The sequence below is a fragment of the Chanos chanos genome, chromosome 7 (assembly GCF_902362185.1).
Source record: "Chanos chanos chromosome 7, fChaCha1.1, whole genome shotgun sequence".
Classification (NCBI taxonomy): domain Eukaryota; kingdom Metazoa; phylum Chordata; class Actinopteri; order Gonorynchiformes; family Chanidae; genus Chanos; species Chanos chanos.
The window spans coordinates 28500490-28515489 of record NC_044501.1 but is presented as its reverse complement, the minus strand read 5'-3'; the positions used below and the strand labels follow the sequence as shown (position 1 = coordinate 28515489).

The window sequence follows — 15000 nt, the reverse complement described above, 5'->3', positions numbered from 1 at the left end:
ACAATATTTACAGTATATACAAGCTGATTTATTTACATATTTATATTCATATTTACAGGAATCCAATAAGTTAATTATTTGATTCTTTGCACTTGAAAGGTATATGATTGATTTAAAATGCATAAGATTTCATTTGTAATATTTGGGAATAGGTGACTGATCGTTTGTTGTGGTAACCACATGCACCTTTAATTGCCTCTGGTTACTCTCACGAGAGAGGAGTCAGGCAAGGAGCAGAGTGGAGCCACCCAGTTTTTTGACCTCGCTCTCTCTTTTGTCTCAGTCTCTCTTTCTCATTAATTATGGTCTCTTGAATTTTGTCCAGTGATTTGATAACTTTGGAATGAACAACGTTCTAGATAAAATATTTTTTGTGTCAAATTAAACGGTTAAACTTTACTGAGTGGCCCTGTGGGTAGTTTTTCTGGATGTGGACTTGGACGAAGGGAGATGTTAGGGCGTCGAGGTAAGGCTTCATTCATTGGAAATCTACAGTTACAAGTATCTACAGTTGTTATCCAGAAAGTTGGCAAGTTCAAAGTGAGGACAGACACACAAACACTAACACACACACACACACACACACACACACACTGAGCAGGCATGGTAGAACATTAATGCTGGTGCCTTCATCTTTACCCCAGATATCAGCCCTGTGCTTATAGAACACACACACACACACACCAACAATCACATCCATTATTGATCAGTGTTATCCTGCTGTTTTGCCATATTCCCTTGGACTTAGATTAGAGTATGGGTCAAGAGAGAGAGAGAGAGAGACAGAGAGAGAGAGAGAGAAAGAGGGAAGTGAAGCAAAAAATATGTAGATGGACAGGTAGAGGACAGACAAAAAAAAAAACAGGTGTGAAAGAAAGTTGAAGGACAAAAAAAAAAACAGGTGTGAAAGGAAGTTGAAGGACACAAAAGAGAGAGATAGAGTGAGCGAGGAAATGTCCAGAGAAGTACGTTGCACTTACAGTGTCATATTGATTCTGTCAGTGTGACACACAGACGTGACTCTCAGCTCTATTCTCCAAGGTCTCTCAAAGAAGAACACTCCTAACATACTCCTAACGGCTCAAACACAACTCCCACACACATCTCCTCTCCCACAGGGTTTCTTTTAGATGGCATTATTAACGTCATTACAGGCGAATCTGACTGGCTACTGGACGTCCTTTGACTCGGATTTGATTATTGTTCTCAATTGAGCCGAGTAAAAAAAAGAAAGAGAAAAAAAAACGTGTGTGTGTGTGTGTGTGTGTGTGTGCTGAAAAGCCTCTGAGTCAGCAGTGGTAGTGGGTGAACATTTGTAAACACACACGGGGGGGCGGCAGGGTGGGGGGCCGTCTAAGTGGCAAAGACAGCTCTGCCTGTGTAGGATTGCCTGGGATGGCTTTAAAAGTGGTGGAGAGATGAGACGTAGGCTGTGTCTGCGTCTAGCGCCTCCTTTGATAATGTAATCTTTGAAAATGCCCTGTGAAAATAAACCATCGGAATGACTTGCATTAGATAAAATGAAACCGCATTCCAGCTGTCATCAATACCAACTTGACTTTTAGTGAAATATACAGATCTCTACAGGGAAACAGACAACCTGAATAAGCTTAGAGAGAGAGAGAGAGAGAGAGAGAGCCCATTTGCCTTTCTCTCCCCAAAGAAAGACTCGCGAAACAAGAAAAAATTTGAAACAAACAAGTCAAATTTGAAACAAACAAACTTAAACTCCCTCCCTCCTCCTTCTCCGAAGCCCCTTTTAGCCATTCCTTACATCCTCTGTGAACAAGAGTGTTTTCTTTCGTTTTTAGTTTGTCTAACTCTCCAAGGTTGAATTCCAACGAGTGCTTTCAATAAAATTTAAAAAAAAAAAAAAGTCTATAAATAAATAAATAAAACTCTTATGTTGTTTAGTTGGAGTTTTGAGGATAAAATGAACTGAATACATTCGAGATGAAAAAGTGCAGAAGATTCATATTTAGTTCCATCTTTCTTTTTTTCTTTCTTTCTTCCCCCCCCCTTTTCTCTTTCATCTCTTGCCCCAATTAACTCAATTCGTGAAGCTTACTATTTGTGTATATGTGTTTCCAATGGTAAGTTAAACCATCTCTGAAAACACTCACACACACAAACACACACGCACACACACACACAAAGGCACACAAATACACATGCATGCATGCACGCACACACACACACCACTGTAACGTATTGTCCCAGCGAACAAACCCATTATCTGCTCAGGTTTAATCCTGATTGGAAAAACATGGCCGACGTTAACGCTAGACGCTCCAGGTTAAGCAAAAAGCCAGGGCAACACAGCCAAACACACACACACACACACACACACACACACCCTACCGATTAGTCTTCGTAACACGAAAGCTCACTCTGCCGCTTAGGCGAACTAAGTCCCCCAAGGGCTCTCTTTCTTTCTCTCTCTCTCTCTCTCCCCTGTGAAAAGCCAAAACGGGCGAAACAAGAAAGGAAGAGAGAGAAAAAAGGAGAGAAATTGGATTCGTTGGTTTCTTGGCACGACAGGGGGCTACTCCCTCATGTTGAGACGGACAATGTTTTAACCAGAAGAGGTGTGTTATACTACACAACACCTTTCAGTGATTAACCCCCAGGACTGGAGACTTCCCAGCCCTGCTGCGCACACACACACACACACACACTCAAACAAAAACACACACACACTTAAACAGACATATACACAAATGTGCGCGCGCACACACAAACACACATACACACATACGCTCGCTAACACACACACACACACACACACCCCTACACATATGCTCACTAACACACACCCACACACACACCCACGAAACTTTTTTTTAATTCTCCTCGCATCTTTTACTCCTTTTTTTTTTTGCTCTAACCTCCTCTCTTCTCCTCTAAAATGATGGTGTAATCGAATGAGGTTTGGCAGAAAATGCTTTGGAGCAGTGTTTCTTTGGGACTCACTTGACAGAATGTTTTCAACCAGGTCCAGCACTAACACACCTGAGCCTGCATGTCAGAGGCTTAGCGATTAGCAGACGAGTTGAATCAGGTGTGTTGGCGCCTCAGTAAAACAAAAAATAATCAGTCAAGTGGCTCCCAAAGATCGAAGGCATCGCTCTGAAGTCAGTTCAGTTCAGATCAGACCATTTCAGTTTAAGTGGATCCAGCCAGTTCAACTCAACAGATTAAGAGGAAAAGGGATGAAAGCATTGTTGCAGTTTCCTATGCTACTCATGTTCAAAAAGCGTGAAGATTGATATGAATGTTTATGGAATGGAAATGTAGTTAAAAAAAAAAATGTGAACAGAGAACCCCCCCCCCCTCCCCCCACCCCAAAAAAAGGCCAGATACCTGAGTTTACTCATGAGCCATTCCTAAACCATTCCTCACCGAAAGACGCAAACCTCTCACAGTTGGGCTGTCACCACGTTTCCAGTGGACCACCTGGCCACTTCAGACGTGTTTATTCTCCCCCACATGTTCCGCCCTCTGACGGACTTCACTTCATCAGAATAAATTCAGTGGAAAACTGGACAGGATATCTGCAGTAGTGGAGCTATTGGCCACATATTACCTCTCACTGTACAGGCATGAATAACAGAGAGAGCCAAGACAAATGAAAGACAAGATGACTAACTAATTTTCCAGGACTGACACTGACACAAGAATGCTCCAGTGATTGGCTAATTCTAAAACCATTTCAAAGGCCTGGCTGACTGGAAGTTCTGCTGGGACCACTATGGGGTTATGATTTTAATCTGGACTACAGGTTCTTCTTGACTTCTACATTGTCGATCTGTGTATCAATTAAAGCAGTGGCTGAAAGCCCAACGTCTTTTTTTTTTGGTTGTTTGTTTGTTTCGGTTTTAGTCAGCCGGCGTAATCTGATTTCCCCACGTCTCCTGTTTTTTGAATTATGACGGCATCACCATAATTCGGCCGCATTATTTATGAGTCAGGCGCAAACAATTAAAACATCAACAGGACAAGGGGTTAGCTGATGCATTATTCATGATGCTTCTCTACACGGGGAAGAATAGACGGGCTGTGGGGCTAATGAAGGACCAGTGGCGTTTGAAGTCTGTGAGTCGACGGGTCGGATAAATGTCCTGAATCAAGTAAGTGAGGATTATGCCAAACTGACTACATTATCCTTCCATCTAAGCTTTGTATAGATTGACTGTCATCATAGAACTTGGACTTTTTAATTTTTTTTTAAATGTGTATTTTATAGGGTAGCAGTAGTCATTTTTTCGCCAACTGGCTCTGGTAATAATTACAGCGTGTCAGGTTAGATCAATTTAAATCAGTTGTTCATTTTTACTTTCCGCTTTGACAGTGACAGACAGGATTGGGATTTTCCATGGTTGCGATTGGTTAAAGGAGGAATGTCAAATTGGACTGTGATTGGTGGAGTGTTGCTGGGGCTTTTATACCTTGGTGCTACGATGACCGGAGAGCTCCGTCGTCATGGGAGATCCAGTTAGCGTCAGCTCCAGACACTTTTCTGCTTACCTGGCGTGGACGGATGCCCAGCGTCCAGCGCTGCACCGCACAGATACTCTATCTGCCCAAACAGATGCTCTGCTGCTTCTTTCTCTAAACACTCGACTGTGCCCAGCCACCTCTCTCTCTCTCGCTCTCTCTCTCTCTCCAGCTCTCTCGGAGCTTAAAGACTTCCAACAACATCAGCTTCAGTTTCTTCACAACATGGGGTATGTTCTTCAGAGTGTAAAATAGCAGCGCTAGCTGGGAAAAACACAGTGTTTAGCATTTCGCCTCGTCATTAGGCAGCTGCGAAACCGATACACTCTGAACCCATGTAAAATTAATGCCCCCCTTACGTTGACCTCAGACTGACAGGCTAATGAGGCCTTTGGAACAAAAGCCATGCCAATTATTCCATATACTGTTGCTTTATTTTTAGCCTCATGCTAGTCTGTTTGGTACCCCTGCCCCCACCCCCGGTAGCCTCGTTCCCTTTTCCCTCCGGTTAGGAAATAGGCTCTTTCTCTTTAACCTCCACAAGCTTTTCCACTTCTTCAAGTAGGTGATTAGGCTCTGAGCAAACATAAACAGGTTTACACCAAGTCCAAAAAACAACAACAGAACCCTACACACACAAAAAGAAAAAAAAGAAAACGAAGCGAAAGCGAGTCTTCTTCGGTTAGCGAGCGAGCTGCGAGCAGTCAAGGCTAAGCGCTAATGAGCGAGAAGAGCAAGGCAATTAGCGAGCAGGGTAGGAAATACCCTCAGTGTTCCTAATTAAGGAATGTGTTAGCTCATTTCAGGAGCACTGGTCTCTGTTATCGGACCCCTAAAGACAGAGAAAACACACGCACACACGTACGCTAGGCAGGCATCTAGTAAACCTTGGGCCGCATTTTCAAATTCTGACTCAAACAAGTCACAAACAATTCAGTGTAGAAGTTTCTGAACAAACAGTGTATATATACATACATACACACACACACACACACACATATATATATATATATGAAATTGATCACTATAAGCGGACAATCATTGTAACCGATTTTTTTTTCTTTTTATTGCTTTCTCCTGCAGATTACCATCTAATTGACATTTGTATATTTATTACGTGAATATAAAGTAATGAAACAGACAGCGTCGCTGTTTATGGAATTTTTTGGACTCTTTCAATATGCAGTAGACCTGTATTACTGTACTGTGTATAATTTAAATACACTATAATACAATATATTGCTGTATATGTAATACAACTTGTTGAAGTTCAAATTATAATCAGGCTATAGCCTAAAACATAAAAGTATTGTGCGGTTTACAAAATACAGTAACTTCAGTATTGCAAATACAGGCTAAGCTGGGGTTTCAGTGCATTTCTCAGTTTTTCACAGAATTGAAAAGAAACTGTAGGCTATCAACGGCGAACTGGTAGCAGAGTTTGAAATCAAACTTATCCGTAAAATATTCTGAGGAACACCAAGTTTCGCTGCTGCATCTCATTTGCTTGTTTTTGGCAGTTTGTCATAAGCTTTGATGAGTCTACGTTTGTCACTGAGAGAAAATTACTTTCTTTTTCCTGTCATGAGTTCTGTGCATGCAGCATTAGCCTCAAGTGGCTAGTCGGAAACATACGGGTTACCGCGAGACAAAGTAGGCCTATCAAAGTAAAGTTTAAAAATTACTTTTAATTTTTTATTCATACGTTGTCATGTATAAAAAGACCCAAAATGAACACTGTAAGCGGACTACTTGATTACTATAAGCGAATTACACATACTGTACCTCTGTATAGAAATTCTGTTCCAAACGTTTTGATCCATATAAGCGGTTGATCACTATAACTGTGATCACTATAAGCAGTTTCCACTATATATATATATATTTACACTGCTTCAGAAGAAATAGTCAACAAACTGCTCACAGACAGCCCTGGACCGTCATCCTGCTCACTTAAAAGCCCCAATCCAGACACGAATTCGGCATTCGGGTTGAGTCTCTATCCCAACACCATCAGGCACTTACCTCCAGAGGGAGCTCTCGAGCACCTTGGTGGAGTCTGCATGGTAGTATTTTGTGAGAATAAGGATGACCTGTAGAGACCAAAAAAAAGAAACACGTTAGGTAGGTCGTGTGTTTTTTACATTGAGTATTTACGTTGTTAAACTTAAGATCCAAAGAACGTTTTAAATCCATCAGAGTGGGGACGCTGCACGAAACTTTCAAAATGGGATCCAGAGTAAGCTAACAGTTTTAGCTCACGTAGTGAGGGTCACTTTAACATAAACTTTTCTGAATTTCTTGTGCTAACGACGACTATCTGCTAAAATATTTGTCCCAATGCCCTTTTTCAACTCGGGGACAATTTTCTAGCCAGAACTCATGCTCTGTCCAGACCGGCTACTGGAGCATTGCTGCGTCTACGGAAAGGTTGACGAGAAGAAGAGAAAAAGCAGTCAGAGGGAGGAGAAATAAAAACAAAAAAACAAGCACAGTTTTTGCAGGAAACGGGTCTTTGGCAGAGAGTGTCTTAATGCAAATGGTAACGATGCTGCTCTTGTGATGTGTAAGGAAATGACTGGTTTTGCACAGCAGGGGGGGAAAAGGAAGGTGATCATTATTCAGACATCAGTCAGAATACACACAGAGAGACTATTATCCTATACAAATAACTGTCTTGTTTGCCACTTTAATTTTAGATGACAATATTTACATGGAGCCCCCCCCCCCCTACAAACACACACACACACACACACAACAACAACATCACAACCGCCGTTATGGAGAAGTGTGTAGACACAAACACTCTTCATACACAAACAGTGTCTCTTGCACACACACATGCGCACACACAAACACAATTTTGGTCAGAAGGCACAAACCATTAATTCTTTTATTCTCACAAAATATTAAGAAAAACGTACACACAAACAAGAATCAAGAATCCTTCAAACACGCTTTGTGTTCTTTTGTTGTCTCTTTTTCATTTTTTTTTTCTCAAAAGAAAATTTTTAGACACAAACATCTATTGTCACTGTGGGTTGAGACATATAATAAAGAGAATGGAGGAGGTGAATTTCTAAGGCTCTTTGCTTTCCTTTATGCACGGCAGTGGGACATCTCAGACTAGAGTAACAAATTCTCTCTCTCTGCCTCTCTCTCTCTCTCTCTCTATCTGTGTGTGTGTGTGTGTGTCTCTTTCTCTCATCTCTCTCTGTTCTAGAGCCTTAGGGTTTCTGACAGCAGAGCCCCGCTGGGTATAGCGTTGCCATGACGAAGGGTCATAGAGTTCCAGAGCTCTGGCAGAGTGACTGACAGCTTGGTTTGGAGTGTGTCAGAAAGAGTGGGGATTGCCCGGTCCCCCCTTGTGTGCATGGGGGGTGGGGGGTGGGGAATGGGATGGGACTGGAGATTGGCTGAATGGGGGGGAAAGATGGTTTTTGGGACTAGAGCTCTGGTGAGGTCCAAGTCAGCAGCCAGAGGCCCCTAAAGTTCTGGGATATGAGAATTTCAAGTGCGCCTTTGGGTTTAAGGCACTGAAAAAGAGACAGAGAATCCTGAGGTGGTTTGGACCGACATAACTACTCTGAGAGCCTTCGTCCTAGATCAACCACTGAGTTGGATATGAGCTGAACTGTCCATGTCTTATCACACACAGTCGGCTTTTTTCTAAGACGCTCAAAGTAATAGGCGTTCATTCATACATTTGACCTGAAAGAGTTTCTGACACAAATAGTGCATTGTAACACGACAAGGGTAGAAGGAGTAGAACATGATCCATGCACTGGTTTACAAAGAAAAAGTTAAAAAAAAAAAAAAGAAAAGAAAAGAAAAGAAAGAAAGAAAAAGACTTTTGATTTTGAAAGAGCTGACATACTTCAGAAGGATTTTTTTTATTCTTTCAAGATAAAATGGAAGTTTTATCGTTATTATTTTTTTTTTCAGAGTTTCCACAAGTTTTAACAGCTTTTGTCCTCAATCCCCACAACAAGAACCCCTTTAGCTTTGGTTTCGCCCTCTAGAGGCAGGGCCGGGCAATGCCACCGTTCACAAATCCACCACACGGCAAAACCTCCACAAAGGGTCTGTATGTTTCGTTCTTTGGAGGCGGAGACATGTTTTTTATTTATTCATGTATGTATTTATTTATTTATTTTACCAGAGCTCCAGAGTGCAATCCGAGAGCATTTGGCATTGTCCAAAAATGTTCTGCAAAACTGAGCGCCCTGTCTGCAGGTCCTACAGCTGCGAAATCTGTTCGTGCTCAGAGAGCCCTGAACCAGTCCAAAACACACACACACACACACACACACACACTATGTCCATCAAATCTTTTCTATTGACTTTTAAAACAAGGGGTTTTCTTTTTTTTTCCCGCTCGGCACAGTCTCTGCCGATCCTAGCTTTCCAAGAGATATTTTGCAGCGGAGGAGAACGACTTGAGCCGCCTCTCCGTTCGATCGCTTTGCCTGAGCCGATAACGGCCTGTTGTAATCATCACAACGGTCACGGCTGTAAAAAGCCTGTTCCTGCTTCCCACTTTTTTAAAGGCTTTCCCGCAGCTCCGGTGGAAAAAAAAGAGAAAAAAAATGAGGGGGAACTACTTTTCCAGTCGCAAAGTACGGCAAAACTCAAAGTAAGACACAAGCTCAGCTGAAGTCAGTGCCTCCAACTGCCCCCCCCAACCCCACCCCCCCAAACACACACACACACACACACACACCACCGTCCCAGTCCAGTTGGGCAGATGAAGAGCACCAGGAGACGTCTGTTCTAACAACACAAGCCATGTTTTATTTCGCTAACAATTTTAACCTCGGCCCACACAAGCATTTTCCTCACGTATGAAGCTTTCCAGTGTATGAAGAAACTGTCACTCACAGGGAGTGGATAATGTCCAGGTCAGACGGTCCAGTTTTTCTCTTTTTTTTTGGTCCATTTTGATTGCTCTGATGGGAGAACAAAAAGGAAGCGACCAGGACAGACCTGATGATGCAGTCCTGATGTAACCCAGGTTATCACCATCATTAACTCTTTCTCACCAGCTGGCGAAAACCAGTGGATCTATGGATGCTTCTTTCCTTGCAAAGTTTTCAATAGTTGTACTTTTAAAGTTAGATCTGAGAACATCGTAAGAGAATTTCCAAGTCTCAGAGAGTTCAGAGAACAAGATTGTCTGGTGAGAAACATTAATGGCAAAATCAAAAGAGTAAATTCATTTATCAATTTGGAGATATTCAATTAAACTGTGTTGAAGGCAAATGAACTGAAATGAATCAACGATTGCGTCAGAATGAACTGAATTGAATGGAGTGACACTGAATTAAAGCCGATTTCAAACTGGAAAAAAAAAAGCCCTGACCTCTCTCCAGGCCGTCAAGCTGCATAGTGGGCGAAATCTCGGACTACCCAGGGGGCCATGTGGCCCCCGCCTGCGTGTCAGATGATGGCCTTTGTAAACAGACTGTCCGTCTGCTCACAGATGTCCCTCATCCAAGCGCTAATGAGCTTCTCCCAGTGAATCTTGACACAAGCTCACAGGCACTAACCAAACACACACACACACACACACCCCGACACAAACTGTCATGCGTTCACTGACACCGCACCAACCAAACGAACCCTCAGTCCAACAGCCAAGCAGTTGCAAGTTTCGCGATTTGGGCAAAGAGAGAAAAAAAAAAAAACACCAGCTGAAGCAAACTGAACTTTGATGTGGACAGCTGGCAGGAATGAGGTTCAGTCAACATCTCAGATCAAAGCGAGGTCCAAAAGCATGAGCTCAGAGATGCTAGACAAACACATGTGTCTTTGGACGTCATCACCGTGACCTTCAGTCTCCAGTTCCTCACAAACAAAGAGGATCACAGACACGAATCTGATCGTGCAAAACTACAAAACAAAATAAAACCTACATAAACATTTATACGATCGTTATAGCATTAAATGAAGACTAATGTAGCTGGTTGCAGAAGCTAGGGTCAGAAATAGAGAAGAGAAGAGTAGAGAAGAGAAGTGAAGAAAAGAGAAGAAGGTAGCCTGAATAGTGAGCGTGAGAGATATAGAAACGTCTGGGGAGAACAGGTGGTTGGACTGGCCATACTCCCACTCAATATCTTCTTTGTGCAAATCTCTCCATTTGACGTTATACGACACATGAGAGAAGAGGGGAACTTGATACATGGAAGTGGGTCGAAGACCTTTGACCCTTTCAACCCTAAATGCTTAGATGATGAGATCATCAAGGACAAATTTCTGTAAAACGCAGAAAAAAAAGAAAAGGAAAGAGAAAGAAAAAAACCAAAGACTTTCAGACGGGAATGGTTATCTAAGAAAAAAAAGCTCTATAAGCGGTCGCACAAGCAAAAGGGAGGGTGTTTGGAGTAAAATAATAAAACACTGGCTCAGAAGCATTCCCAGGTGATGGCGTACACATAACAGTACCGAACGTTCAAAGCATACGGACCACAACAACCGCAAAGCTTTTTACCGAGCCTTGATGGACATTCCTGGAATCCGTCACTGTCGCATTTGGGCTTGTGTTTGCTGGAGCCAGCCATTTGTCAGAAGAAGTAGAAAAAAAAACCCCAAAATGTACAGTCTTAGGGGGGAATGAAGTGCACCAAAAGCCTTTGGTCCCACTGCAGAATGAGAAAGAGAGAGACTTGATTGCCTCACTCCTCTCTCATTCTCTCTGTCTGGTCAGAGATTTTGGGGCATAAATAATTCATCCATGTATTGACTCTACTGCTGTGTTTGTATTTTGGAGCTTTGTAAAACATTGCAGCAAACTAAGGCCTGTATTGTACGCTATCTCGATGCAGAGACGAGAAGGTTGTAGCTACAGTGATTTTTTTTATGTTTTTTTCTTGGGGTTTTTGGCGACGGGAAGTGAAGATGTCGAATCGCCGCCTGGAGGTTGTCGTGGATACGGCAGCCTGGGAACGGGCTTGGTCTGATTCTCATTTTCTCTCAAAACAAGCTGAGTAAGTGAATCGTTATCCCACCACTGACACCAGTGAACTGGCCCTAACCTCCAAAACCACAGCCTGACAAGTTCCATCCGCCCTCGGCTACGACTACAACACGTCCGGAAACGAACCTCTATCTGATTTAAGGCTTCGGCCGACCTTGAATTTTCAAACCGCTCCTTCACCAAAAGAACTGCAATTTGCCTGTTCCATATAAAAACATCACAGAACCTCCTACAACTTCTCCGATGCGTCAGGCGTAATCATCTTTTTAGTCATGGGGGCAGAATCAGAGTTCGTTTGAGATGGATCCAAAACAAGCTTCAGAGGTAGGAACAGGGAATAACGTAGGTTTGAGCAAAGAGGCACAGTGAGTCCTAAATTGCAGATAAACTGATTGACCTTTGTGGACAGCTCCATCTCTCTTCCTCGGCTAATCTGACACGTGTTCTCATGTTTGGAATGCTTACTCAGCCAGAAAGAACCTCAAAAAAAAAAAAAATCCATTATTTTCAATTATTAGTTCCAGGAGTTCTCATGGGAGTCTGAATAGATTTTGTGTGTTTTCTCCAAAGACCTCCCAGCTGGCATGCCTCATTTTTTTTTCTTTTTCTTGAAACCTCATGTGTGAGAAACGCTGTGACAAAGTTATCCGGTTATCGACATGCTGGGCAGAGCACTGTTTGTCAGGCAGTTGGTGACATTTACTGGGGAAAAGTCAACTGGGCAGTGACGGAACGTGAATGGCCAAACACAATGCCCACAAGAGGCTCCATTGAGAAAAGCAACACGGCAAACAACTCACACAAGAACCCGGAACATTCTGAGGAGCTCCCTTATTTGTCCAGCAGACATTCCAGCCCGCTGCGAATCCTAACTGACGACTATAAATCAACTGATTAAGAAAGAGAGAGAAGAATATGAGAGAGGAGAAAGAGAGAGAGAGATGGTGAGGGTCAGCATGTGAAAGGGCCAAAAGGACAGAAAGAGAGAAAGAGAGAGAGAGAGATACATGACAAAGAATGCAGTTACTTTTTTTTTTTAACAAGAGGCCTTGACATTAATTGCTCTGTAAGAATGTGTCTCTCAATAGAAAGATCTCACATAAACAGACCACACAGACAGACCATGATAAATCTGCATCATTATGGCAGAGAAATTTTGTTTTTCTCAGAAAAAAAGAGCAGTCAATTTTCAAACAGCTGTAAAATAAGACAACCCCCCCCCCCCCCCCCCCCCCCCCCGCCCAGCCTTACCCCCAACAGTTACTATCTACTATACCAACCAACATGAACATGTTCCCTACATAACAAGGCAATGGAAAACAGGGACTTCAATGTGCTAGAACAGTGATATAACAATGTATTGGTAAATGATTGGGGGCTAAACAGCGCGGGTTGAAACATGTTACTGTAGACTGGTTTGCGCTGGGAGAACCTTTTAACCTTGATCTCTGGTTAATCCAGTATACAGAGTGATAGGTGCTAATCCATTGAGATCTGTGGTAATCCAGTGCAGCGAGGAAGGGAGGGGGTGGGATGCTGGGGGGGGGGGCACTGATTTGACCCAAGTGGGATGTCCTCACAACCCCCCTCCCAAAGATCGATCCAACCAATCAATGAGGTCCTCTGAGATCATGTCCGTACCCCCCCCCCCCCCCCCAGCTCTTGGATCTGTCTATCGATTGGCTGTATTAGCAAAAGAAGGGATTGGAGGGTTTTAATTCACTTACACAAACGAGAAAAAAAGAAAAGTTAACTGCAGTGAAACTGGGTCTTTCTTTTACTCTCATGGATGATTTCATCACTGCTTGTGTGACATCATAATCCTCTCATTTATTTAACACTTCTAGAACTTTCCCTGATGTTCTTCATAAGAATGTTTCTAGCATTTTTAGCATTTACAAACACACACACTCACACACAATGTTTTAGAATTTACACACACACAGACACACACACACACACACATCACCAATCAGCTTTTCAAATAAGTAGAAGCTTCTGTCTGATGCTTCACTCATTGTAACTTTGTTCTTGAAAAAGAAACCAATTCCTAAATGTCAGTATGAACATTTAAGATTATGCTGAATTCTAAAAGGACACGACAACAACAACAACAACAAAAAAAAATTACAAAAACAAAATGCTCACTGAAGTGTTTAGGAGACAACAGAAGCAGGGCCTGTTTAAGATGCGCTAGCTGGTTTTGTCGCGTTGAAGCCACGCTAACATGAAACAACTTTACCTGTCAGACGTTGCCATATGCTAACATCTGATATCAGACATACTCTCCCAGGGTGAGGCGCTCCGTCGTCGTGGTTGTTGTTGTTGCTGCCAGCTACTCAGTTCAGCTGTCATCCAGCATCCAGCGTCAATGCTAATTCGCCCACCAACACACACGGCTGGCCATCCCTTCATATAAACGACGGACGAAAGCAGCTGACATGGACCAACAGGAAGCAAAAAGGATGGGGCAGGGGTTGGGTGTTGGGGGATGGGGGGAGTATTTAGGGGGAGGGGGCTACACTCTAAGAGTGACTGCAGATGCTTCTGCTGTCTGGCCAGTATGTTTCTTTCCAATGACTTTTATTTGCCACCCCCCCCCCCTTAATAATCGTTGTCCAGACAGAGTTACATGAAGGATAAAATAAACAGAGTTGAAAAAGCCAGGTGGTGAGCTGGAAGCACGGCAAGAGTGTGTGTATGCGTGTGTGTGTGTGTGTGTGTGTGTGTGCGTGTGTTGAGACGAACTAGAGGTGAACAACGGAAACCCACCAGGCTTCGCCAATTTTCAAATCTTGTAAAGACCCGGAAAAAAAGGATCAAAATTTCATAAGTTTAGGTTATTTGTTTATTTGCTTCGGCCAAATGGGACTGTGCAGTAATTCACCCCAGACGTGGATTACAGTCGTTCACTGGTGAACATCTTTCAATCCATGTATCAACACCATCATTTCTAAACATAAAAACAAACGGACTCAGTGATGTATTGACTTTATGAACGAGGTGCGTTGGACCATGAAAAGAACAATTGTCTGGGAGTTCTCAAATGAATGGATTTGTGAGGTGCGTGTGTGTGTGTGTGTGTGTGGAGGGGTGTGTATAACAGTACAAAAGCAGACATGAAGGAGGCGAGTGTGGAGCGGAGAGAAGGAGAGTTGTCTAACATGTTGAGTTGAGATGGACATGTTTGGCTTGCTCTCCCAGACTATGTACTTCGCCCACGCTCAGGTCCAGCATTGGTGTTAGCTTTTAGTGGACACAGCTGTTAGGCCTGGCATAGCAGCTGACCCACTGGGATCAGAATAATCCTTCTCATTTGCTCTCTCTCTCTCTCTCTCTCTCTCTCTCTCTCTCTCTCTCCAGCTCTCTCTTTATAGTTCCTTTCTTTTTGATATTTCATTCCATCATCTCTTTCTTTCTAGCTGTCAGGCCATGTCTCTCTCTTCTCTGGTTTGTTTTTGTTGTTGTTTTTGAGCGTTGTTTTTTTTAGTGTCCTTTATTTGTTCATGCCTCTCACACTTTCATTT

The 15000-nt window shown here is 42.9% G+C and overlaps 1 protein-coding gene across 1 annotated transcript in view; it reads right to left on the bottom strand.

Moving 5' to 3' along the window:
- sorcs2 (sortilin-related VPS10 domain containing receptor 2) overlaps window positions 1-15000 on the bottom strand; it is a 182741-nt gene that overhangs the window by 118290 nt on the left and 49451 nt on the right. The window contains exon 2 of the mRNA XM_030779145.1: window positions 6523-6590. Coding sequence (XP_030635005.1) covers window positions 6523-6590 — 68 coding nt within the window. The remainder of the gene's footprint in view (window positions 1-6522; window positions 6591-15000) is intronic.